The following is a 27,515-nucleotide window of genomic DNA, read 5'->3' on the forward strand; positions in this document are numbered from 1 at the left end:
ACTTGTACCAAATTCTGCTAAGTGTTGATCCTGACAGTGGCCCACGTGGCCCTGTCCTGTGTAAATAATCACTGGTGAATATTGCCCGTGCCGGTTGGCACAATGTATATTGTGTGATTACTATCTGATGTGTTTTGAGAAAACAAAGGCTATTTTTATATAACCTTGTGTGGAGTTCCTTTTGAAGTGTGCCTGGGATGTTGCTGCTGTGTGCGTGCGCAAATGCTTTACACATTGCCTCCGGGATAAGCCTGACTGCTCGTGCCATGCTACCAAGGGGCTGAGCAGGGTTTATCTTTGGCGTGTAACACACTTGCCCTGACTAGAGTGGTGATTTCTGCCTGGCTTTGGTGCAAGCTTTAGCCAACCAGAAATCCCAGTTCTAACACCGCCCATCTCCGCAAAGGTCTCCAATATGCGGATCAGGTTCACCCTCACGGAAGAGGTGCGCAGGGAAATGCGCTGGGGGATTGGCCATATGGAGGCCTGGAACGGCAGAGCCATCTTTGGTTCCGAACCGGATTTGGTCATAGAGTCAGATGCCAGCAAACTCGGCTGGGGTGCTCAATGCGGGGACTCCTTTTCCGGAGGAAAGTGGTCTGCCGCGTAAAGTCAATTGCACATCAATTGTCTGGAATTGATGGCGGGCTCCTTCGCCATCCGGTGTTTGACCAAGAACAAGGTTTCGGGTAATGTCCTTCTCAAGATGGACAATGTCTCTGCAGTGTGTTATATCAACCACCTAGGGGGTACGAAGTACAAGGCTCTGGCGGATTTAGCCAAGGATTTATGGACCTTTTGTCTTGCCCACAATATCTCTGTGATGGCGGAATGCCTCCCGGGGGTGGTCAATGTAGTGGCGGACAGACATTCCAGGACTTGGACGGACATGAGTTTGTGGCAGCTTCAGCCGCGGGTTTTCCAGCGATTGAACGATGCATGGGGGCCGTTCTCAGTGGACCTTTTTGCGTCCAGACTGGATCTCCAGCTCCCAAAGTTTTACAGCTGGAAGCCGGACCCCCTAGCAGCAGCGACGGATGCGTTCCTGCAGGACTGGTCAGTGGACGTAGGTTATGCATTTCCCCACTTTGCGATGATCATGAGGCTCACGAAGCGCGGGTGGTCCTGATAACTCTATTGGAGGTCTCAAGTGTGGTTTCCAGTTCTTCTGGAACTTTCTTTGGATTCTCCAATCCTTCTACCCCGCAATCCTTTTCTCCTGAGGGATCCTCAAGGTCTCACTCACCCCCTCCTCAAACAAGGTCCTGGTGGCCTGGTGGATTTCAGGCATCGCTGGAGAGTCGGTGGCCTATCGCAAGACGCTCAACGACTGCTGGGAGCGGCGTGGGCAGATAGCACTCACAAACGGCACAGGTCAACCTGGGCTAGATGGGTCGGTTGGTGTGTACGGAACAACTTCGATCCCATGGAATGCGAAGTGGTAGCCATTCTCAATTTCTTGGCTTCTCTGGCGGCCCAGGGTTTGGCTTATAGGACGATTAATTCATACCGTTCGGCGATTTCAGCCGGTCATATGCCCGTTCTGGGCCAACCTGTCGGGGAGCATCCTCTGGTGTGCAAATTGTTGCGAGGTATTCAGCTGACGCTTCCTCCAGAGCCGAGGTATTCGTCTCTTTGGGACGTTAACAAGTTTCTTCGCTTGTTTACGTCCTGGCAATCTAATAGGTTCTTGTCAAGGAAAGAACTTTCGGCAAAACTGGCAATGCTTTTATGCCTGATTTCCTGTCGTAGCGGCTCCGACGTGCGGGCTCTGGATATCTCAAGCAGGGTCTACACCCCTCAGGGGGTTACTTTTCACGTGTCCCGTAGGACGAAATCAGATTCCAGAATAATTTCCTATCCAGCGTTTGATCACTCCCCTAAATTATTGCTGGTCAGATGTCTCAAGGAATATGAGTCTATGACTGAAGAGACACGGCAGCCAGGTGAGTGGCAGTTATTGATTTCCTTACGTAAGCCCTTCAAAGCGGTTTCACCACCGACTATTGCACGCTGGGTCAGATGGGTAATGCAAGAAGCAGGCATAAATGTCTCGCAGTTCGGCGCCCATTCAGTGCGAGGAGCCATGGCGTCCAAAGCCTTCTCCCTGGTGGCCAGGTTGGAGGACATTTTGAACGCAGCTGACTGGTCATCGGACTCCATGTTCAAGAGATTTTATTTCAAGCCAGTTGTTGATATGGCCTCGCTGGTGGTGGATAAGCTTTGAAAGAGCATAATCCTCGCCTCCGGTCCTGCCATAGAATTTAAAATTTCCTAGTAACCATGACGGAAAGTTTCAATTCTATTAAGGACGCGGGGGGCGAGGATTATTCCCGCCCAGGGCTCTAACGAACTCCTGTTCCCCGCCCGGGTGAGCTTCACTTTGCAGGAGCGAGGCCTCGCATGGTATAAGTATCTCTAACTTTATTGTTATTACTGTTTTTTCATGATGATGTATGTTTTCTTGGTACTCTTCTTGTTGGTTTGGTTTTTTCTTGCTTGCTTGTTTAGTTCAAGGAAGCAGAGTCATGGCTTCTGTTTTCTTTCAGGGTCTGATGGAGCCAAAAATGAGTGATGGTTTGAGTACTGGTTCTGGCCGCAGTCTCGAAAGAGGAGGTTTACCCGGGAAGCACGCGCCTTCGGGAGTAATGGAGGGAGCTGATTGGTGGACATTGTGGACTTCCTAAGGCATCTTGGGAGTGCTAGTTTTTTTGTAAAAAAAAAAAAAAAAGATGTTTATGTTGAATACTGCTGGCTGTAGGAATAAAGGAAAGTACAGCATAATCCTCGCCTCCACTTCCTTAATAGAATTGAAACTTTCCGTCATGGTTACTAGAACATTTTTCATTCCCTTAGGATAAAGTGAAAGTATTGACACAAGAACAGCTACAAAAGAAACAGACAAACTTTTATTTCTATGAATTTCATTGCCTCTATAGAGATTCAGAGGCGCATTTGAAGGATCATGATAGAACAGAACAACAAGCGAAATGACCTGTGAAATGTAGAGTTCAAATCTAGTATCAGGCGGCAGCCAAAAACGTCCTCCATTTAACTAGGGATTCGCAAGGGTTTTTTGCACTATGCATAATTTAGATGGGTAAAACGAAATGGTTGATAAAACCGACATTATGAGGTACAGAAACGGGATTAATGAAAGTCCTTAAGTGCGAAATGCTATTAGAAGAATATGAAATCCACCAATATGGTGGCTTTCTCACTATATATGTAATGTTGGAAGTGGTAATGGGACGTTATGATGTGTGCCCATAGAAGGAACATCCACAAGCCTGCACGTTTGTAGCTATTCTCAGATATTTTTCAGGTGGTTTCCAACTATGGAAATATATTTAAAAATACTTGTTAAAATGTAGGAAAGGAAAGGGAATGCCCACATACTTCATGGGGGTGTCAAGGACATGGGTTCTCTGCAAGGAAAGATGCTTTCCCTGGAGCTAAAATAGAAGTGCACGTTTTTGCATAATTTACTTCTGCTGATTCTCAACTGAGTGGAATGTCCTCAAGAGTACATTTTGGAAGTAGGAGTGCATCGGGAAATTTACATCTGTCAGATTTCCAAGAGTACTCCTGGAATTCTTTGTGAATTCAGAAGAAGCATGTAATACTCTACAAATGTGAGAGTATTTGTGTCTTTGCTTTGTGATCGTGACCAGTGTTTTCGGTTGTATATACAACATGGTAAGTTTTTTAATTGAATAAAATAAATTAGTACTCATAACATTATCATTTTCCTAACATTAATACACAGGGTTAAAATAAAACATTGAAACAAGCTGTACTTCCTTCAAGAAAGTAACAACGGTTTTTGCTAAGCATTTTTTCAGTCCACACAGGACTTCATATCTCAATCTGGTCCTCATTAAATGTATGAAAAATGATAAACAATATACACAAAATTATATGTCCTGTAACCGTTAGAGAGCACAAGCTGTTTGTGTTGAGACAGAAACTGTCCACTAGTTGGTCTTCTTGACCGATTAACAGACGCAGAAAGGGAAATAGTTTCCCAATTCCCATCCTATGGCACTATCTGCTATAATCCTTGCCTCCAAGATGGGACAGCTCTATAAAAACACAAAATGAAAACAGTTATAAAGGCAGCTTAGGGAATTAAAAAAACAAGCTATTATGTATATGTGTCTCTATTCTCACCTGTGTGGAATGTGCAGTAGTGGTCCCGCACCTGTTGGGCCCATTTCTTTCCTACGCTCCTCCCAGCCTTTGGTAAGTTTGCACAACCGAGAAGGGTCTCTGCTAACATGAACTTCAACCTGGAAGGTATTATAAGAAAAATATGACATATTTATCTCTATATATTTATAAAGAGGAAAATCCTAAGGGAATCGATCTGATCGATTAAATGACTGCACAAGTTTTAAAAGAAATTCAGGTTTCAAAAGTAATCTCATTTGCAAAAAGGCCACCACCTCAAATGTCTACTTTTACATACTGATCATTGCCCTGCTACTATTGAGCTACATCTTAAAGGAGTGAACACTCTAACGACAGAGAGACACTTCTTCTAATAAGTTATGTATAAACCACGGTAATCTACTAAAACTATTTAAACCTATCCATGGTGATATTCAGAATATTATTAATTTTATATAACGCAACTTTCACACAAAGGTCATCCCATAGCTTATTTTCTTTTATTCACAGGTCTCAGTCTTTAACTCATTAAAAGTTACTTCCCTTCAGTATTCTAATTTCTGGTGGATGCTATAGCCTTCATTACAAGTGGCTCGTACAAATCTGTCATTCCTCTCTCTATCCTCTACTCTGATTTACTGTTATATGGGTCACAATACGTTTGGATGGGTGTAAGGGGAAGGTTGGGACAAAACTGGGGATGAAATGGTTACTCACTTGTAGTCCTGGTTCTGCGTCTTGCGAATCTTCACTTATGTCATAAACATTATGTAATTCTGAGCTCAATAAATATCTATATATGAACAGAAATGGATTACGAGTCCAATATTTCTAGTTGATAGAAAGCTGTGAAAAGGTGGTTGTGGTACTCTATGTTTAGGTCATCTAGAATGTTATGTGGTCATGATGGAATGTGGGGGAGTTGGAAATGGAGTTACTGAGGGGAACAGTCGTTTTCCACTGCTCTCTGCTGTGGTTGTCAAGTTGTTCTCTCCTGCAAATAAATCTGGTCTAGGAACCTTATTTCTTCGTGGACTTATTTACTACACATTCCTTGGTGACGAGGATGGGATCCCAGATTTATTGAGGACAACGTTCACTCGTTCTTATGATGAAGACTGAATTTCTTTTCTTTTCTGGAGAGGATTTCCATTGAATATCGTCATCAGATAAGGATTAATACTTATATCGCTCGACTTTCTGGTAACGTACTTTTGATGGCTATTATTTATTTATTTTTCTTCGGAAAACATATTTCAACCTAGCGCCTATTTATTCCAGCGCTGACGGTTTGAGATGTTGTCACTTTAAACTTATCTTACCATCTCAACGTTACTTTATCTTCAAGATAGATAATTTTAAGTATCTACTTACTGTGTTGCATAGCCACAGTCTACTGTTATTCTGAACGCCGTTTGCACTCTGGATCTTTTGATCACGCTGGGCGAGCTCAGTTCAGAACACTGTGCATGGGACGCTTCTGTGAGTAGAACTCCTTCTGTGCGACGTTGTTCTGAAAAGCATTGTGGGAGCCACCTTACGTGACGTGCTGACGTCACTTAAGTGCCGCCATTTTAGATACTTTCAGCGGTTCTGGCCATCTAATCCACCTGGATTTTAATCACATGATTTTTTACCTTTTACTGTGGTATAGCCTCTTAACCCGGGACTCCCTCACAGTAAACTCGTGGTAAGAGAGACAGCGCATGTTTACCACCAGTGTCCACTTTGTGAGATAAGGTCTCTGCAATGCAGCCAGGGTATGGGGCACTGGTCTGGTTACATGTACACATGTGTGAGGGCTGCGAGCAGGGGGCTCCTGTTGTGCGTGGCCCAGGAAAAGCAGGCAGGTAGCATGGCGATGAAGGGACTATGCAGAGTTGGGTGGTGACCTGGAATAAGCCTTTCAAATTGGGGGGTATACATGTAGGGAAAGTCAGTGTGCTTTACTATCTTTGACTGTGGTGACACTCCATATACTACTATGGTAAAGGACGTCTTAGGGCACAGCTCCAGTTCCCTGGGGGCCACAGACTCCGGAGTCCAAAGTACACTGTAATCTGTGTGAAAAGAACAATTCTGCAAAGTCCAAAAGTATATTGGTACAGCTTATGGGTAATCCAGAAATGTCATATTTCTCTGGATCAAAACCCAGGCCAGTAACTCCTGGGTGACGCCATCTTGAAGTATCCCAGAAGCCTGTGCAGGAAGGTTGAAACAGGAGCGGAGAGGTAATGTGGCACCTCAAGATAGGTCAGAGGTGTATCCCTGCTGGCACCTCCCGCTCCCCTTAAAGGTCTTGCGCAGGGGGGGGAAAGCTCTCTCTTGGATTTGCTTCGTCTGAGGAACACTGGGACGGGAGGCTGCTTTCATGGGCAATTTGTAATAGAAACCCCCTGACTGTCCCCTGGACTACGGGCTCAGTCTTTGATTGACAGTGGGACACTCCCCAAGGACCAGGGACACTGGTCACCTTAGACCCCTGAGGATCAGTTGGGGAAAGACTGGGCTTTTTCTGTCGAGGAAGAGAGAGACTCAGAAGGAGAGCATGGCGAAAGGCTGGCACAGGGAGACAGTGAAACCAGCTCCCTGCAAAATTCCTCAGCTATGGAGGCTAGGAGGCATGAAGAAAGTGCTCCAGGCGGCTAGGGTTTACTGGCAGGAGCAAACCAAGACCACAATAGACATAATCGGGCCAACGGACCCAAGTTAACGCTGTTTAAAGTTCTGGCGATCTCGGACCCCAACTGGCAGGCACGTACAAGTAAAGAGCCGCTGCCGGAATCACTTTTATCCTCTGAGGGGGTGGCAGGCCGCTGAAGGCTGCCCACGAAAAGAAAATTGTGGCGCTTCTCTTTGTGGCGACATAGCGGGGGCCCAGGATCCCATCCCTGGGCCACGAGAAGGCCGGCACACCGCACGCAGCAGACCCACGAAGACAGAAGTGAAGTGCCGACTCCCCAAGCAACATACAAATGTGCTGGCCATGCAGGGAGACGGAGAGAGCAGCACGGGATGAACTCCCTGAGCTGCTCTTCCACATGGGAAAATGCATGCGGTGTGCATTCGGCACCCTGAGAAAAAGTACAGTGCAGCGCGAGGCCACTGTGGGAGAGCTGCTGCTCAGAAAGTGCAGAAGAGCGCCCCATAATGCCCTGCCGGGCTTGTCAGTTTCGCCAGCATTCTAAAATGGAAACTACTCTTTTGAGACTAGTGGTGAGCCCGAGAAGAGCGGGGTCAACACCAAAGTGTTCCCAAAGTGTGTGGGGGAGCTGTAGGAGCAGCTCAGCATCCCCACCCAAAGGAAGTGCTAGAGTGCCCTCTCTAGTTTGGAGGGACTCCATGAAAGATAAACCTGCACGGGTTTTAAGTATTGAATAAGCTGTACCTAGCTAGAAATTTTGTTTTAGAGTTAGGAAGGCTGCACCCTCTCTGGGTGAAGATTATGGTTGTAATCATTGTGGCCTGAAAGTGTTTAATATGGATTTCCATAGTGGTAAACACCCTCTAGGGATGACAGCTGGTAATCGCACATGTGTGTATTTACAGAAATTATGTCCTGTAGGGACTGCGTTTAAAATGGTTACTTTGTTTTATGTTTTTGAAAGTGTATGCTGCAAGCACCTTCTAGGTGAATGATTATAATTGCACAGTATTGTAATTATAAATGTAAGTAAGTTGCATTATTCATGTTGACACTTATGATGCGTATCCACACTCTCAGTCAGTCTTAGGCATTCAGTCTTGCTGATGCTTTATTTGAAAACAGTGAGACTGACAGCCACTGATTAAAGTTAGCATGCTTTATGCCCAGTATTAGGCGCCCTCAGTCATGGTTATATGTCATTATTGCATTTATTACTATGGTGAAATGCTTGTTGACATAATGAGGGGCATAGCCACTCACTTTGGTGACAGTGGTAAGGGCTCCTACTCCAAGCTATGATCAACCCCTAGCATTCAGGGACAAGATAATGTTTAAATATGTGAGTTGTGGTACTAGAGGCTGCACCCCCGTAGGGAGGGGTCAGAAGGATTACACAATGTCATCTAAAAGTGATTCCATCCGCTTGTGTATATTTGTAAACGGCTGCATAGTATTGAATGGTGTCAGGGTATGACTTGTGCGCCTGCTTAACGGACTGTAATTATGTTCGTATAGACCTCAATGAGAGTAGTTTTGATAACAAGCATGTTTTAATAGATGTGTTTTTGGTTACAGGTCTCCCTTTTCCAGCTTTACCCACCCTAATTCCTATCCCTCACTTGATCGCCCCAAAACTCTGTAACTCTAATGTTGGAGTTGGGGATGTCGATAGGTGGACCCCTTTGAGCATCACTTGGATCCTGAGGAGTTCCCGTGGTTTTGACAAATGGTGTGTGTTTAATAAATGTACTTTTCCTTTTTCAAAAGAAAAAGCATAGAATGGGCAATCATTTATTGAGTGTTAATATTGTGTATCTGTGAATGGTGATTAGTACCTCACACCACCTGCCTGGAGAGCATCTTGGACTGCTCTGCAACACTACCCAATGAGAGTCAAGAGCTACGCAATGCAGCTCCTTCCAAGGGTCGTTCGAGTTGCTGGCCCTATCAACATCAGCAGCAGTGCCATAGAAACCCCTAATCAGTGCAGTGGTCTACAAATAACATTGCTCAAACACAGCCACCCAGCACTAAGGGGCGTCTGACCTCCAACAGCTGTTAGTGACTCCTCAATAATACCGTTACATACGTCAGAGGAGCAGTATCTTTATACATGGAAGAGAGGGGTAAAGATCACAAAGGACAAATAGGTGCTGACTATTTTATAGCATTTAATATCTCTACATTTCACAATTCCACTACCTATTCCACCATATTCAACATGTGCAATCAAACCAGTCCTGGGAAGAATTAAGTAAGCAAGATACTTTCTGATTCAGCAAAAAAACAGTCCAAAGAGGGATTTCGGACTGATATTTGATCTACACATGCCTAAAAAGTTGAATAAAAGGGAATATATTTTTGGATGTTAGCCCTTCTTAAAAATGTCCTTCATCTCGGGTAAAAGGACTGAATGAGCACTGCAGATCTACAAGATGCCTATACTGCAATAACAAAAAGCCTGAAGAAAGTTATTAATCCAATTAAAGACACCTCCTTATCACAGGGAATTCAATTTAGTATAATCAAAATGAATGAATCCACCCTTTGTACCTAATCAAGAATTAATCACAGCATATTTCTAGGAAGACTCCATTTGTAGCAGCTATCACTATTCAGCCATATACAATGTTTCATGCCAAGAAGGTGGTGATAGGAACTCATGTATTGTTTCTCCTAAAGATAGCATCAGAATTCCACACTATTATGCTTACGGTTTTCTTGGCCAATCTTTTGCCAGCAGAGTGCTCCTTAGCCTCTCTGGTTGTCAGAAGATTTCTTAGTTTTTACTTTAACAAAACTTGTCCTTTAAGCAAAAATCTAACCAAATGTTAATTAACTATGGTCAAGTTCAGTGGGGAGTGGCGGAGAAGCTTGTTGGGCTTGAAGATGGCCGCCTTTAAGGTGTGCTCCTTCAGCTGTTCAACAATCCTACATAATCCTGGTGCCTAACTACTACTAAAAAGCGATCCTCGACTGCACCGATTGCTCTAGCCTATTGCTTGCTGATAATTGCAAGGGATCACTTTTTCAGTGCGCGGGGGAGGTAGAGACTCCATTTGAGCTGAACATCGGGCCAGAACCCTGCGCAGTGTGGGGACGTGGCGAGGACCATGGCCTGCCAGGTGGGCTACAAGTACTGGTGCTGGTAGTGCTGTGATACTGCGACAGAGCCCTGAGTTGGGAGGTGAGTGGAAGACAATCTGTGAGTGGGGAGACACGGTTGCTCAATTTTGGCTGCGTATTATGCGAGAGGGCGCCCCAGTGTGATATATGAGAGCACACGTGTAGATGTCCTGCGCTGCTACATACTTCCTCCTGCTGCCCGCAGTCCTGCCGGATGTTGGGGGCCCGGCACTCTCAAGCTTGGCTCCCACCTGGGCCCTTGTAGAGAGAGTGCTCCTTCATGACAGTGCCGACTGCTCCTACTTTGTCAGAGGCTCTGTTCATTGCCTGTTGGAACTGTTGTGCTGAATCCACGGTGGGGGCGCTCCTCTGTCGGAGCCTGCTCAGGCTGCTCCTGGAGACTGTTCTGCACCTCCCCAGGGGAACACAGACCCGGCTGTAGACATGCTTGATAACTATGGCAGAGCGGTGCAGAGACTCTCTGAAGCAGTTGACCGCTGGATCAAATTGCTGTTGTTGCTCACCAGGTGTATAGCCGTAATGAAAATGGTAGTGTTGCCTCGATTCCTATTTTTGTTTCAAAACATCGCTATGCTGTTGCCTCAAGCGGTGTCTGACAATCTTTGGACCCTCATGATTACATTAGCTTGGGCTGGAAAACAGCAGAGGGTACGCTGGGACTCTCTTAGCCTGCTATACGGCATGGAAGGACTCAGTGACCCATATTTAGGGACCTATTATAGAGAAGCACCGAGTATGTTTGCTCACTATTGGATCCAAGGCCCACATGACTTAACACACCTTTGACTTGAACCAGATGCTGCAGATCCAGACACTTTACCCAAAACACTATTCAGAGACCCGATCTGGAGGCATGGTGTTTATGACTGACTGAACACCACAGTGCACTCCTGGTGCAGCCTCCTTGATTGAAAGACTGGATCCTTATCACATATACCCCTGCAGAGGTATTCATGGCTCCCCATGAGTCAGAAGCTGAGGGGACGACAGTTGCACTGAGGGAGATTGGCGTTAGTAATATAGGGGACTTCTTTCAGGATGGTACTATGGGTGCATGGGAGGTGGCCTCAGGAGCAGAGCTCTGAGCCCTCTGCTCTTGACCAATGTCAGTACTACTGAGTGAGACACACACTGCAGGAGTTATTGGGGGATGTTGTTCTGGGCTCCCCTGAGATGCCAGCATTGTCCTCTCTTCTACAGATCGCTATTTGCACAGGAGGGGCACTGACCAGGTATGACTAAGGTTAGGCTTGAATGGCAGAGGGACTTAAGAATATTTATTGGCAACAAACAGTGGTATTATTGATGCTCAGTAGTCAAGACTGTCTCACTGAACGGCAGACATAGGCTACTGCATTTCAAGTACATCAACAGGATGTACTACATGCTTGAACGTCTTAATAGATATTGGCTCTTTGACAATGCGGTTTGCAAGCCATGTGGTGACCCTGGAGTTTGCACCTATGCTGGAGATGCTGGGATATGACAAGGAAGTTCAAGGAGAGGTCAGACGATTGGCGGCTAGTGGCCTGTTGCTTGCAAGACGTCGTGTGGCTATACGTTGGACACACGGTCCTCTTACGACACTGAAAGATCGGCATGCTGATGCGGCATATGTAATGCACAATCTGATGCATTTTGTGAGCTTCTCTCACCCCAGACTTGCCCTAAAACTACTGGGGACCATGTCACACTTACCTAGCCAGCGGGGAAACAGAAGACTCGGGAGAGGTGGCTGATGCCACTGCAGGAGACGGGTAGATGACACAGTGGGCCACTTCCCAGGATTTCCCTGCCTTGGGTGGGACTGTGTTGCTTTGTGCAAATGTCATAAGATATCAATCAATTAATTATCAACTCTTATTGTATGCCTGCGTTTCTGGGGGGACCGGTATTGTCTGGGTATTTATACGACTTTATTGCACTTCATAAGCATGACTGTACTATGCCAATTGTAGACAGCCTAGTCACCCTGACTGTCAATTTTGTACCCTCTTGTCTCCACTAATCGTATGAAACAATGCTCACAGTCATGTATACGTTGCCATGCCAATATGAATGTATGTTACTGAAAACAGTAAAATAAAACAATTAAAAAAATCTATGGTCACGTTCAACAATACCTGCCCGCTTAAATACACATCATACATTGTTGAATTGTAGCCTATATATCCCTGTACTGTCTAGTAAACCCCACCCCGGAGACCTAAAGACATTCCACTGGATGAAAATCAGCCATCACAGCCTGGCTGGAAAACATTTCTCTTTCAGACAGATGCAAGGTGGCCACTTGAAATCGCTCCACGCTTTCAAAGAACACTAGTGTCTTGAATCTGATACAAAAGCTGAATCTAGTGTTGGTGAAGCTGTGCTCAGGAACCTCTTTGGTTAACCTGTGTTGGAAGTTCATTCAATATCTCAAATTGGATACAGTTGTTATTTCTTATGCCCAGAAGCTGTGAGAACTAGGAAATGTTTTAGCTTTCCAATCCATTCTGTCACTTAGGACCATCCTTGAAGAGCCTACAATGCAAAGGAAAGTTACTTGTAGCCCTGGTTCTGCATCACTAAAGTCATAAATGACTGCATATTCTTCGTTTTTTTTTCACGGATATTAGTAATGAAAACTTCTGAAATCTGTGCTTAGCTTCCAATATTCACTTCAAAATGGACTGACACGGAGGCAACTGCCAGTACCAGGCATCAGGGTAGCGAAAGCTCCTGAAGCCTTAAAAGAATGTCTTTTTTTAAACTCTTAATTGTGAAAGTCCATCAGTCTGTACTCTTCCTCACTACCTAGACAGGTAGGTAAAAGTTATAAGACTAATACTGCAATGCAGACTTAAGAAGAGTTTTTTCTGTACAACATTCATTATGGAAAACCTTTCCGGTGGGAGGGGAGGAGCCAAGATGGCGGATTGTTGCCGCCAGCGAAGGTAGCAAGGTTGAGAGGCTTGTGACTCCTCTGAATCACCATGCAGAGAGGGAGCCTTTTTTTCCTGAATCTATGAGAATTGGAATGGAATTGGACTTTCTAAGAACTTTTGCGAGGTTATGCAATAGCAAGGGCGACGGTGGACTGTAGTTCTGCAGTGTCGCGGACAAAGGATAACGGACAAAGGACTACGGAGGGCTGAAGGCAGGCTGTTGAGCAATGGCTAACCGAGCCTTTGAGTAACTTGGCGTTCTGGTGTTCTGGCTAACGGGATACGTGTGGGCTGCGTGCAGTGTGGCGAGATTTAACTCACGGATTCTTGACACGGATTTTTTTTACTCCCGACGCTCTCTCAAGAACTTACCGGTGGATTCAGGTATATCAGCCCAACCTGTCATCGACGGATGAGGTTGCTGAACTCCCGCTGGAGGTGGCAGACGCTACCCGTGTGGAGGCTTGCTTTGAGCCGGCTGGCTCTGGGACGCTGGGCGGCTCTAGCGCTACTGACCGGTAGCGAGGTACAGGAGTCAGAGCAGAACAAAGAGGCGAGAGCCGGGCTCGTCAATGAGGAAATGGCTCCAAAACAAAACACACGTTCAACGAGGAAAATTGTTAAAGTGGACTCTCCGGTAGGGAGCATACTAGCGGCTGAGAAGGTAACGACGGCGGATTCATCTGGTACGACCATTGGGCAGAAAATTATGGCAGCTCCAGTAGGGACAGGTACTTTAATCACTGCACAACCTACTTTGAAACAGCTAATTAGATCTCCAGTGTTTGTGGCAGACTTGACGGGCAGTACTACTAATGGTATGAAGGAATGCGCACAAGGTATTAATGTTGTAAGTCTAGTAGACGAGGCATATAGGCTGGGAGACACAGGCTCTGTGGACGCTGGGACTCTGATACTAGACCAGATTACCATGCAAAGGAGCTGCCTAGGTACAGCCACATTGGTTAATCCCAACAAAGAAATGAAACAACTTCTGTCACCTCCTACAGATACCTCTAGCGCAATGGCAGCAAACACTAAGGAGAATCGAACATGTGAGGCAAGTCTACCGCCGGGGGGAAACAGAGAAAATATAACGCATGAATTGGCGGAGGGGGATGGGGCAGTAGCAGGAACGGAAAATGCAGTGGATAATGTATCTAAAAACGGGGGTAACAAATGTTTGGAGCCCACAGAAGATTCTATAGGGGACTTCTCTTCTAAAATAGTTAATCAGTTAGAAAAATCTTACGATATAAGAGAGATAACCCCAAATGAATGTTTGACAGACTTTAATATTGAGGATAACACTGCAATAGGAGGTGCAACTATTGAAACACTGGATAATGATGGTGTAACTACTATAGACCCAGAGACGGTGGAGGGGCCAGACTTGGATTATGAGGATATTTTGGACGAAGAAGGCCAAGAAATTATTGACAATAAGGTTAAAACTTCTAAAATATTAGTCTTAAAAAAGGGTAAAGCCAAAGTCAAGACTAAGACGAAGAAAACTATTAGCAGCCCTTCGATTAGAGATATATCTGTAAATTATGTTGGGGGGAGAAAATTGAATAGGGATGAGAGCCCCATTAGAAAGTGGATGCAGGCAAAAGGTGGAGTCAAAAATATGGGCTTGAGACTCTCTGGAGCAAGCCCTGAAGAGGACTTAAATTTGAGGAATTGTTCAAACACATCCTTGCGCTCTGCCATCCTAACCTCTCCTGTACAGGGGCCAAATGCAATGATTTTGGATATGTCTACCATTGTTACTGTAGCTAGCGAACTAAGCACGGATGCTACAATTATGAGTACAAGTACAAGCACAAGTTTAAGTACAGAGCATAATATTATGACTAACGCTTTGGATACTACTTATCCTGGGGACGCCTTACAGCTGCAGACTTGTGATTTAACTGTTCAATTGCCGGTGGTACAAGGGGTCATTGATGTAACCTTAACTAAAGGGACTTCTGAAAGACCTGGGGAATCGAACACTTTTCACATCGCTGCTACTAAGTCTGTGGCTGGGGACTTATCAACGCCTACTTTAGTTCTAGAAACGGAACTTAATGGATTCGGTGAACAAACTGGGGGAATCAACACATGCTCATATAATGGAGAAAAAGGGGGGGGGGCAATCTGAATACCTCCTCTATGGATTCGATTATGAGGACACTAATGGCTCAGCGACAGGAGAATCAGCTACACTTTCTACAATTACGAGAAGACAACTCTAAGCTTCAGACTTTTATGCTAGAAGTATCTAGCAAGTTAGGTGGAGTAGCACATGAAGTAGAGGAATTGAAACAGAGAGTTGCGGGGGTTGAGGAAGGGGCTGCTAGAACTGAAACTTTAAACCAATCACACAATGGAAGAATTGCTAAATTAGAAGCCAAGGTTGAGGACTTAGAGAACAGAGCGAGAAGGCATAATCTTCGATTATTTGGTATACCTGAGGGGGCTGAAGGGGCGGATCCAAGGACTTTTGTTGTGAAACTCTTCCAGAAAGCCTTTGTTGACTTGTCTGATTGGGACTGGGACTCCCAACTACAAAGAGTCCACCAGTTGCCACTATTCCAAAGAAAAAAAGACAGTAAATATCCAAGACCACTATTGATCAATTTTGGGAATTTTCTGTTACGTCAAGCAGTATCTTTAAAGGCTAAGCTCAATAACCCAGTCACAGTAGATAACCTCACTTTTTTCGTTCGATCAGATTTGAGTAAAAAAACAATGGACCGGCGATGGCAATTACGCAAGATGATAGATTCATTTAAAGCACTTGGATGTATAGTATATTTACAAGAGCCAGCCAGGCTCAAAGTTATTAAAAATAGTCAGGTATATTTCTTTACTGAAGAAAGGGAGGCTGAGCAGCTACTGACTAAACTAAGTAACTGAAGTTAATAAGAGAAATTGATATGGGGGTATTTGAGCATGGGCAATATTGATAAAAAAGTGTACACTATTGCCTACTAGAAGTCTATTTTGAGATTACATTTTGTCCCTCCCATACCCCTTATTTCCTCACTTTTTTTGGCTGTTTCCTGGGTTGTTTGAAATATTTGAAATATCAGTAGTATCTGTTTAATAATGATATACTGGCCATAATTTTTATAGTTGGGGAGGAGGGCAGAGGGAGGAGGGTGTGGGGTGGGGAAGGTGTTACAATGTAATCAGTTTATGGTACGTATTTTCTTTAGAACATACTTAGGCTCTACTCTCCTATAAAGAAATGTTTGAAAAATCTATTGTATTCAGAGGTAGTCGAGCGTAGTCTCTCCACATGCTACTTCGTGATGCTGCTAATCCATCTGCAGCAGGGTATAGAGGGGAGCTCTCCCTCTGGACTTTCTTGGGTGGGGTGGGTGGGATAGGCTTGGGGTTTGGTTTGGGGCGGGGTTAAAAGGGGGAAAATTGTATTGCAGGAAAAAAAGATGGGCAGATGTAGAGATGAAGCTTTTGTGTTTTTTTAGATCAAGCAATATATAATGCAGAGGAGTTTGAAAAATGTAGTTACAATATATGTCTTTCCTTAGATGTTTGGTGTGGAATGTTGCTGGTCTCAACAGCAAAGATAAAAGGAAATTGGTACAAGAAGAAATGAATATGTATAAACCTCATATGGCATTTATTTCCGAAACTCATATCGGGTTTCAAGACCGCAAACTCTTGTCCCAAATGGGCTACGATCTTGTTGTTTGTTCAACGCTAGGGGCATCAATTCGGGGGCAGCTATCCTGAAACAGAAACATACAAGAACGGTTATTATTAAAACTGCAGCTGATGATAGGGGGAGGTGGGTAATTGCACAGGTGCAATTTGATGAAAAATGTTATGTATTTTGTTTGGTTTATGGTCCCAATATCGATGAACCTAAGCTATATGAACAATTAAATATAGAGTTACTTGAATGGGAGGGCAAATTGTTGATAATGGGAGATTTTAATTGTGTCATGAATTATAAGATGGACTCCACAAGTAAAGGTAATACAATAAGGATGCGCAGAGTTAGGGCAGCCATAGTGGAATTGGGTAGGATACATAATTTGAAAGATATTTGGTGCACTAAACACCCTACTATAGCCAGGTTTACATATTAGTCAGCACCCCATAGAGCTTGTTCTAGAATTGATATGGTATGGGCAACAGATAATATTTTGGATAACTGTAATATAGAACTCTGCCCTAGAGTTACATCCGACCATAATCTTATACCATTCGAATTTAAAACCCTGGACAGAAAACAAACCCCCCGACAGTTTACATTCCCTAGATATTTATTTACAGATTCTGAATTTGTCTCAGGTATTAGAGCAATATAAAAGAAATTTTAACATTTAATATTAATTCAACCACAGTCAATTTTGTATGGGATGCGTGTAAATGTAGCATTAGAGGCTTTGTGCAACAATATATCTTAAGGAAAAATACTGAAAAACGGAGGGTAGATAAGCTAACCACATCTAGTGTTCTATTAGCTGAACAACAATTGGTAGATGCTGTAACACAGGGTAAAACAAATATTGAAGAGTTAAGATTAGGATTAGTGTCATTGAGGTCAGCACTAAAAAAGACTCTTAGGGAAAAATACAGCTCTAAAATACATAAATATAAGCTGGCACAATATGAAGGGGGCGATAGAATCGGTAAGATCTTGGCCTACAAGGTAGCTGATAAGAAAGCAAAAACTACTATAAAATTAATAAAAGGGTCAGATTCTATTGAATATAAAAAATTGGAGCAAATTTTAGATACATTTGCTAAATACTATTGCCATCTATATACTCCAGAGAATATACCCCCTCAGGAAGAAATCAGACATTATCTGGATCAATATTTGCCCAGGCGATCAGATACCAAAGCAATTAAACAACTTGGCTCTAAGATTACCAATACTGAAATAGGGATAGCAATTCAAGCACTACCTTCAGGTAAGGCTGCGGGAGAAGACTGCTTGCCTATAGAACTATATAAAATTTGTGAGAAGGAACTTCTCCCGCTTTTTCATCTGGTGATAGATTCTATGATGCAAACAGGAAATGCCCCTATATCTTGGAGAACTGCAAAAATAATATTCTTTCTGAAAAAATGCAAACCGCCAGAGGACCGGGGGTCATATAGGCCATCTCATTAATAAATACTGACGCGAAAGTGTCCGCTAAAATTCTGGCTAACCGTCTCGCTCCTATTATGCCGGATCTAGTGAATTGCCAGCAGCATGGGTTTGTGGTGGGGAGAGACACCACTACCCATATTAATACCGCTGTGACTGCATTCGATGTGGCCTCAACTACTCTCACCCCACTTGGAATGGTTATGCTGGATGCCGAAAAAAGCATTTGACCGAGTGGGGTGGGAGTATTTGTGGGCAACGCTGAGCGCATTTGGTATACAGGGGCAATATCTCGGAGGGGTGCGATCTTTGTATGAATTACCAATGGCAATAGTTAGCTATGCCGGAGTTAATTCGGCTAACTTTTCAGTTAAAAGGGGGACTAGGCAGGGGTGTCCTCTATCACCCCTGCTTTTCGCTCTAGCTCTGGAGCCATTTCTAAATGCACTGACAGCCCAAGATAATATAATACCAGTACAGCATGGAGGCAAGAGCTTGAAAATAACCGCTTTTGCGGACGATATAGCCATATTTACTACTGATTTAGTCCTGGCTATCCCTGAGATAATCAATGAAGCTAGTAAATTTGGAGAGATATCAGGGTATAAGCTAAATGTGAGTAAAACTCAAGTAATCGATAACTACAAACCTGCTCAACCGATATTGGGACTTTGCTCTAATGCTATTTATTTAGGAGTCAAGCTCGCTGCAGAAATAGAGAAAATTATAGCATTGAATTACGACCCTTTTTTTAAGGAGATAAATGCATCTCTAAAAAACTGGCATAAGATACCATTTAGTTTGGTAGGACGAATAAATCTAATAAAAATGAAGATCGTACCAAAACTGCTGTACTTATTTAGATCCATCCCACTACAACTTAATAACGTATACATTAAAAAAAATAGAGGGTATATGTAGTAGCTATATTTGGGGCTATAAAAAAGCCCGTAGATCAATGGCCTGTCTGAAACTTTCAATTGAAAAAGGGGGATTACACTTCCCGGATTTTAAAACGTATTTTTTTGCAACCTTTTTCCAACGTATACGTAGCTTATTGACAAATGATAATTCCCTATTCTATCATCAATTCATGCTGGGATTAGATAGTAATCAGTTTCTGTTCCGCGTGCATGACCCCAATTATTTCAAGAGAGTCAAGTTTAAGACCGCGAGACATATTCAAAGAATTTGGGATCAAATTATGATTTCAGAGAAGATTCCATTTTTAATGCTGAGCTACAAATATGGGGGAACCCAGGGATACCAGGCTTATTTTCTGACGGCGCTGGCATCCTGTGGCTAGGGCATGGCATAAGTACTTTAGGTGACCTATATGGCTCGGATGGTCTCTTGAGCTCTAATACACTAAAATTACTATATAAAATTAGTGATGCTATGTATTTTAAATACATTCAGATGAAATACTTTTTGGTTAATAAAATGAACATCGAGAAAGTACAACATTCAGATACTTTAAAATGCCTCTATTCGAGGCATACTAAATCACTTATTAGCAAGAGCTATGCCTGTTTAAGTAGTCTCAGGGAAGGAGATTGTGCAAAAATGGCGGACAAATGGACTAACAGACTAGGAGTTAATATCAGCCCTAGCCAGATTTTATAGAACGGTGACCCAAATTTACTATACACCTCAAAGAATTGCTAGTTGGGCTTCTGGAAATGTTTTTAGCGAGCGAACTAAATGTCCGAAATGTAATCTGGAAGCAGCCGGTATAGAACATATGCTCTACCAGTGCCCGGAACTTACTGTGTTTTGGAAAGGATTAATAGCGGCTCTAAACAGTAGGCAAATAACACTTCCAACACTTTCGGCTCACTTAAAATTGTTAGATATACAAGATACTAATAGCAAGCATAAAGATCTGATATCTATTGTTTTCGCTTGTGCTAGGTTGGTCATAGCACAGACTTGGATCTCTAAGGAACCTCCTAGTGTTATGGAGTGGTGGAATCTTATCAATGAAATACATACAATGGAGTTCTCATTGGCTAAATTCAGGGGTAATAAGGCACTGAAAGGGAGGGAAAAAATTTGGGGAACGTTCATTTGACACATATGTAAATATTTAGGGGGATCAGCTCATTCTCTTTCTGTTTTCCTTTTACTGGTAGCATCGAAATGATCCATACTTGTGAATGTATGTATTGCAATCCTCTGCTTGTATTTAATGGTTAAATCTATGTTTGGATATCTCTGCACTCAATATATGTATGTTAAGAGATGTCTCTTTATTTGTTTTGTTTTCCTGCAATAAATAAAAAACATTTAAAAAAAAAAAAAGGAAAACCTTTCCGGTGAAAGGCTTTAGGAGGGTGCTCTGCAACCTATAAATATGTTGGACCCTCCACCCTTTTCAGTCTCCACTGAACATTTCCAAAAAGGTGGTGCTTTTTGACTGGTTTGCACATGTGTCTGCATTCTCGAGGACAAAGTCCGATGAGAAAGTCCCAGGAGTGGCAATGCCTTGACGTGAGGTGTCAAAGAGCCCTGGTCGCACAACCGACTGAACCACGACAGAGGTGAACAAAATGCAAAAAACTGTGTGTCTCTTTGCAATGGGAGTTGAGGAACCAACAGCCTCTGACAACGATCACCAAGTGACATCGACCTAGAACTTCACCAATGCACGTCCGAACCAGACGGTGAAAGAAAACAATCTAACAATGGTGCCCATGCATATTACACACTGCAGGTGGAGTCACTATACCTCAAGACTTTAAAGACTTGTTTGAAGAAAAAAAAGGTGCACACTTCCGAGAACAACACTAGATGGTAGGAGTATGCAGAGCATGTGTGTCTACAGCTACAAATGCAATGAACATAAGGCTTACTGTGCCAATTTCTGCATATTTTTCACTAACCAGTAGTCCACCCCCAAACTTTGTCTGCTTGCAGGAGATGAAAACTGCAGATGGAATAACCCTGTTCAGTAGTGTTCCTGCTACACTGATAATTACGATGAGCTAAGTAACTACAGTTACCAGGCCCACAAATTAACACACTGCCTGTAACGAGGGCCCACACCTTACTACAGGTGCCAGACTGGATCCAGAAAACATTTCCCTAGCAATAGCTCTCCACTCATGCCAGGTGGAGCCAAGTGGCTCCAAACTGAACTTGACCCACAAAGGATGTGATAATATCCAAGCATTTAAGGCACCAACCGGCACAGTTCTTAGTAACTTTTCAAAATCCACTGAGGAGTTCAGAGAGGAACAGAGACAGCATTATTAACAGCGATACTACAGCACATGATAAACTGCATAGCCTGGGATCCTATTAATAATTTCACTAATTCTCTGGGGAGGAGGGAGGTCAGTGAGGACTTTGCATGAAGATAGGATACCCATCAGAAACACTGTTGCTGATAATAAGAAACGTTCTCTTGTGATGGTACATCTTCCTACAGATTCCTTACCTTATGAAAAGAGTTTCAAAGCCATACCTCACCAGGATCCAGGATGTGAGACTGTGTAATGTTAGTTGTTAAAGGAAGTCATGCACGATAGCCCTTATTATTATTAGTAGTAGTAAATATTTATAGAGCGCCTGGCTACCCTTAGGCATCCCCGCACTATCAGCGACAATCAGGGCAGGAGAGAGAGGTCTTAACTATGGCATGCTCTGAAGAGCCATGTCTTTAACTGTCTCCGAAAGAAAAGATGGTGCATGGTCGACCGCAGCTGGATGTGGAGAGTGTTCCATATCTTGGCCACGTTGAGGGAGAACATGCGACCGCCTGACCATGCTCTCTTTGTTATTGGTATCACTGCCAGAAATTGATTAGTTGACCAAAGACATCTTGTTGGGTGGTAAAAGGCTATAAGGGAGTGATTTATCTTGGGACCTGCCCCCATAGCGTTTTATGGGATATGCATAAGGCTTTGAACTTGATCCGTTCACTTATTGGCAGCCAGTGGAGTTTCTTTAAGACAGGCTTTGCTGATTGCCGGCAGTGGGTGTGATAAAGCAGCCTAGCCGCGCAATTCTGAACCACTTGTAATTTCCTTATGGTGGCCTTTGTGGTACCTAAGTAAAGGGAGTTCCCATTGTCTAATTGTGATAGGACTAGTGCCTGAACTATCCCTCTTCGTGCCAGAACCGGGAGCAGTGGAAGAACTTTCCTTAGCATTCTAATGATGCCAAAACATGATGCAGCCAACTTAATTGCTTGATTATTAAAATTAAGAGATTTATCTAGCTAGACTCCCAAACTTTTAATCTGGTCTTTTGGGGTAGGGTGAGTGGGGTGGGACCAAACGTTTAGGTCAACTTAACCCCACTGATTTCTTAAACACCCTGGTGTGGTTGTCTAAAATCATTACCTAAGTCTTGTCTCCGTTAAGCTTGAGACAAGACTGGTGCATCCCAGTGGCCACCGCCTCCGTGCAGGATTCAACATTGATTGGTGTGTTCCGTGGATGCTTTAGCTCAACCACCAGTTGTGTATCGTCCGCGTATGTAATGATTTGAGTCCCGTGGGGTAGCACTAACTCAGCCAGGGGTCTGAGATAAACATTAAAAAGGGTGGGACTCAATGATGAGCCCTGAGGAACTCCACACAAGAGAGGCAGACATTTAGAGGAAGAATTTCCCTCAAACACCTGGAATACTCTGTCCTTCAGGAAGGACTTAATCCACAACAGAGCCCTGGCAAAGTATCCATCACTGAGTAACTCAGATATGATACAATACGCTTCTAAATAGTGAACAGCAATAACCTGTTTACTACCCAGCATATATAATCATCTGGAACGCCATTGGTGTGAATATTGGATACCGCCACATCTCTGGTGAAGGGGACACGAATGCCAGCCAGAGGATCTTTCTAGACCATGGCATAGCAGATTTTGATAAAGGTTGCAACCCATCACAAATGATGTGTTTGGTCACCCTTTTATCCCTTTTTGGCTCAGAATTTACCCACAAAGAGTTGATCATGTACTGTATCATGATGTGTGTTTACTATAGTAAGGTCTGCTCTCTGGCATCCAGTCTATGCAGCTGCTCCTCTTCCCTCTTCCTTAGTGGGGTAAATAAGGAAGAAAGATGGAAGGGTGATGGACAGCCTATGTGAAAGAAATAAGTGAAAACAGAGGGAACCAGTTTATGTGGTATTTCTTTGGTAGAAAACTGCAAATAGTGGTCGGACTGAAAGGGCCTTAAGGGCTTAAATCTTATATGTACTGAAGTCATCACCACTAATGAAACAGTTTTCAGAGTCTAAATAGACAAATGTGCATCAGTTCAAACTTGCTCCGGCACCATGCTCAGTAGGATGGGTTTGCTGGAATGACATCCACAACTTCAGAAAGCAAGGAGAAAGACTCTAGCTGAAGCTGATATGACTTAAACGCCAAGTGCACAGTTGCAGCACTTGGCGACCAGAACAAAGGACCTGGAAACCTTGATACAAGACAAGGTCCAACCCATAGGTGAGATGAAAAAGGTGCCAAATGCTGGGCTCCAACAAATAGGTCTACCATATACTTCTCACCCATTCTAGGGTAATCAGGATAAGCTGAGGTTGATCCTCCCGAATTACCTGCAGGACTCTCAGAAGAATAGGGATCAGCTTGAATGCATAAAGCAGTCCCTCTAACCAGTTGAACCTGCTTCCCCAGGAACCATTCCAAAGAAAGTATATGGAAGAAAATTAGGACACTTCAGATTCTGGGCAATGGCAAAGAGATCCACACAAACATGGAAAAGATCACTCCTGTTATTTGGCTATCAAGTTACCACCCTGGCCCTCCAAGGAAAGGCAACTTGTTCTCACAATGAAAGTGCCTGTCTGGTGTCTTGCTTCTAGGAAAATGCCTATCATTGAGTCCACCGTCAAAGTCGAATCACCCTCCAACGCAGGGCCCATGACCTCCCATTCTGCTCAGTCTGCTGATGTAATAGACAGTGATGGTGTTGTCTGACAGAACTTAAAAGGTGTACTTGGGATGGAAGGGGGGATGGCCTTCATGACAAGAAAGACGGTCAGAAATGCAACACATTTACACAATATTACCGTAGTTCTTAACTTTGGAAGACTGAAAGGGTGACCCACTGTCAGACTAGAGGGGGCCATCCACTAGTGCAAGTTGGGAGGACTGAATCAAAGAACTATATCCAAGCGAAGGGTTTGAGTGGTATGGTTGGAAACAGCCCTACACCTCATTCTTCTTCCTGGACCTGCTCCCCACACAACAAGCCAAGGGTGAAAATCAGATGTGGCATCGAGAGGGAGTCATTATTCGGAGCAGGACACCTTGCCCATCACTGTGGAATGCTACTGCATACCTTTTCCCTTTTGAGTTTTCGTTTGAAAAAATTGCTTTTGAAGAGCTTGCTATTATTCCCGCCACTACAGCAGTTGGGTGTGTTGCTGCTATTGATGATACCCCTTAAAATGATACCTGGAGTATTTATTTTGTTTTGAAGATCTACTGAAATGTGAAATTGTCAATATCATTTTCCATCCTGTGGAACTCATCAGCATGAGCGCCAAACACTGAAGATCCTGAGATTGGTATGCTTTAGATTTTCTGTTGTGCTTCTGAAACCAGCACTGTGGTCTAGCCAAGAGGAGCAACACATGAAAGGCCATGGTATATGACTCTGGGTGCAAAATCGGCTATGTCCTTAACTGAGCTGATGGCATTGTCTGAAGTTAATATGCAAACGTCCTTGAATTCATCCCTATTTCCTTTGAGAAGATGCTTACTGACCTTGTCCACAGATTTCCAGAGGTCACTACTGTAGAATCCCAATGGACCAGTGGAACAGACTGCTTACATTGCCGCAGCCCAAGGCTAGCAATGCCCGCCATAGTTTCTTGCTTACCGAGTACATTATTTTACTCATAGGAGGATGATAAGCAGAACAAAGCCCATTATAAAGTCTGTGGGCCAGTGATATTCCTGAAGAATAAGGGAAGGAGTTTCCATTAGGAAACGGAATGCACTTTTGGGGGGGTTTTTTTCTTCCTCATCCTTTTGTCTATTGCCATAATGAAGGTCTAATTGTGTTGTGTCTGCTGTATTGAGACTCTCAGCTACAATTCCTGAAAATAGAACACATCATCTACCAGGACCCTCTATGAAGAGTTGAATAAGGTATTACTGCCAAATATACACTCACCTCTGAATAAGAAGATGAGGAGCAAAGGGATCGCTCTCTGTTTGTGGCAAATCCCCGAGAGAACCATGGACCATCTGCATTTTTAATCTGTGCCTCTTTTTGTGCCTAGATTATCTGTCCTCCTCTATTTTCTAAACCCCCTTCAACCTCTTTGTCCAAAGGACTTCAGCCACTGCATGTGCAGGTAAATTCCGCATCTAGAGTATAAGACCCTACTGACAAGTGGTTGCTTAGTTATCTTCCAAGCAGGGAAAGGCAGTAACTCTTCACTAAGAGGTTTAGTATTCAGCACAGTAGGTATATTTATAATGCACCTCTGTATTTTTCTTTATCAGGGTTTGCCACTGGACACTGAAGGGGATATGGGAAAGTTCTTCCAGGACTTGTAGGTCCTCGACGATGAGAAAGTTCTTAACAGCAAAAAGTACTAATGTTAAAGGAAAGTTTCCACAGATACAATGTTGAATATTTCAGCAGCAAGTGTCTACAGGTGGAATGCCTCAATGTTAAGAACCTCAAGATCCACCAGTATCAAGAGTGTTGGTAACTCACAATACAGACTTGAGGTCTCAAGAGGGCCAGATTGGGCATGGTCACTTCTAGGGCAGATGAGGTGGGAGGAATTACCTCACATTGCTGGGCCATGAAGCAACTCTTGCCAAGGCACACTCCCTTCCTGTTCCTAAGCCTTCTGGAAGGCATCTCCAAGTAGATTCAACACTTTGAAATACAAAAAGCGTGTGGAAGACAGATGACTCAGACCGTCTCGATTTGCAAGACTTAACTAACCACAAAGAACATCTACTAAAGAGTGCTAACATTATGGCCCAAGAACAGGCTGGGGAAATCTAACACCTCGGTGCAAAATAAGGAAAAATGGCAAAACATGTGGAAAAAAACAAGATGACAAACAAGAACAATGTTGAACGATGTCGAGTAACATTAAACCCCACATGAAATTGAGATTTCAGCCAAAAAGTAGCCTTGAACGAGCAGCTGTGTTTGGGGACTCCTCTTGGTGAACCACAAAAAAAAGAAACTGCCTTACTTAGCACTCCATTATGGGAAGGTTACAGCTTCCTGGACATCTAAATAGTGTATGCATGAGTGTGTATTAAGGATATCTAGTGGTGGCATTTTCCTTTCTGTTTCATTTTAAAAAGCATGTTTACTTGGCTTTGGAGGATTTTTTTCAGCTGAGAAAGTACATTATTAAAAATACTCTGGGAAAACGACATTTCGGCTGGCATATTCTAACTTTTATACATATTAGAGAGAATCCCATTACAATTAAATGGCTGTTCTTTTCTTCTATTCCAATATGGCTCTGACACCGATTTAGCTCACATCTTATTCCCACTCTATTTGTGCAAGATATCGTCTAACTATTGTAATAATAGCTTCATTTTGGGCCGGCCTCATGCAGGCTTGACTCTTGCTCTTTCCTTTGTTTCATTTTATTTCCTATAAGTCTCTCATGAATGGAACACTCTTAGCTGTAACTTATAGGTTATGGTTGCCTCAAATCCGAATTTCTCTTATGTTGTTCATTCTGGTTGTATGCATCTTATAGTACTTATCTATGGCTGGCACATCTATGATTATATGATGCTACCTGCTGTTGTCCTTTTCTGTTTTTCGTCAATAGTGTGTTATGAAAGGATCTCTACTCTTACCTAGTTTCCTTTTCAAGTCATCCATTTCCTGTGCTTCAAACCCATGCATTATATTTTAAGGTACCACTTTTAAATGAAAAAAAAGCTTCTTGTAAAGGGTCTGTATGGCCCTTTCTAGACTGCATAAGTATTCTTCTATATATTTACATACTGTCCTATATTATGAAAACACAATTCAGATAAATGTCAAGATATAAAGAGGTACATTAATACCTTTTCTTTTAATTTTGCCAATTTCTTCTCTTTTTCTGCTTTCTCCTCTTCTTTTGTTTGTTTCTCAAGGGCTTTCATCTCAAGTTTACGGAAATCCTGTAATGCATAAATGAAATAAAAAATGAACCACTATGACACAGACATCGACACAGGATTATTAAAGCATTGATTTTTAAGTTTCAAAAGCGATCATGTTGAAGGACATGACTAAGGAGAGAAACATGGTGGATTTGTCTATGTAACGATCCACCCACAGCTCGGAAAAGCCTCAACAATCTTGCTTTCTAATGATCCACAGAGTAACTGCTCTACCCTTATAGAAGCAATGGCGCCAATGTGAAGCTCAACTCTGATGATCAGTGAAAAAGATCACACGTAGACAACCCTTCAGCACAGTCAAAATGGCAGCCACTGGATCCCCAGTAGTGTGCGGTGAAACAAATGGTGGTGGCGGATGT

At 43.3% G+C, this 27,515-nt stretch overlaps 1 protein-coding gene across 3 annotated transcripts in view; it reads right to left on the minus strand.

Annotated features, from left to right (window-relative positions):
- Positions 1-2,887: 2,887 nt before the first annotated feature.
- CCDC112 (coiled-coil domain containing 112) overlaps positions 2,888-27,515 on the minus strand; it is a 184,218-nt gene continuing 159,590 nt past the window's right edge. For all 3 annotated transcript variants that reach the window (XM_078675520.1, XM_078675521.1, XM_078675519.1), the window contains 3 exons: positions 27,058-27,153; positions 4,174-4,292; positions 2,888-4,085 (listed from right to left, as the gene is read on the minus strand). In XM_078675520.1, the coding sequence (XP_078531646.1) occupies positions 4,055-4,085; positions 4,174-4,292; positions 27,058-27,153 (246 nt within the window). In that variant the 3' untranslated portion in view covers positions 2,888-4,054. The remainder of the gene's footprint in view (positions 4,086-4,173; positions 4,293-27,057; positions 27,154-27,515) is intronic.

Source organism: Lissotriton helveticus, chromosome 2_1 (genome assembly GCF_964261635.1).
Source record: "Lissotriton helveticus chromosome 2_1, aLisHel1.1, whole genome shotgun sequence".
Taxonomy (NCBI): Eukaryota; Metazoa; Chordata; class Amphibia; order Caudata; family Salamandridae; genus Lissotriton; species Lissotriton helveticus.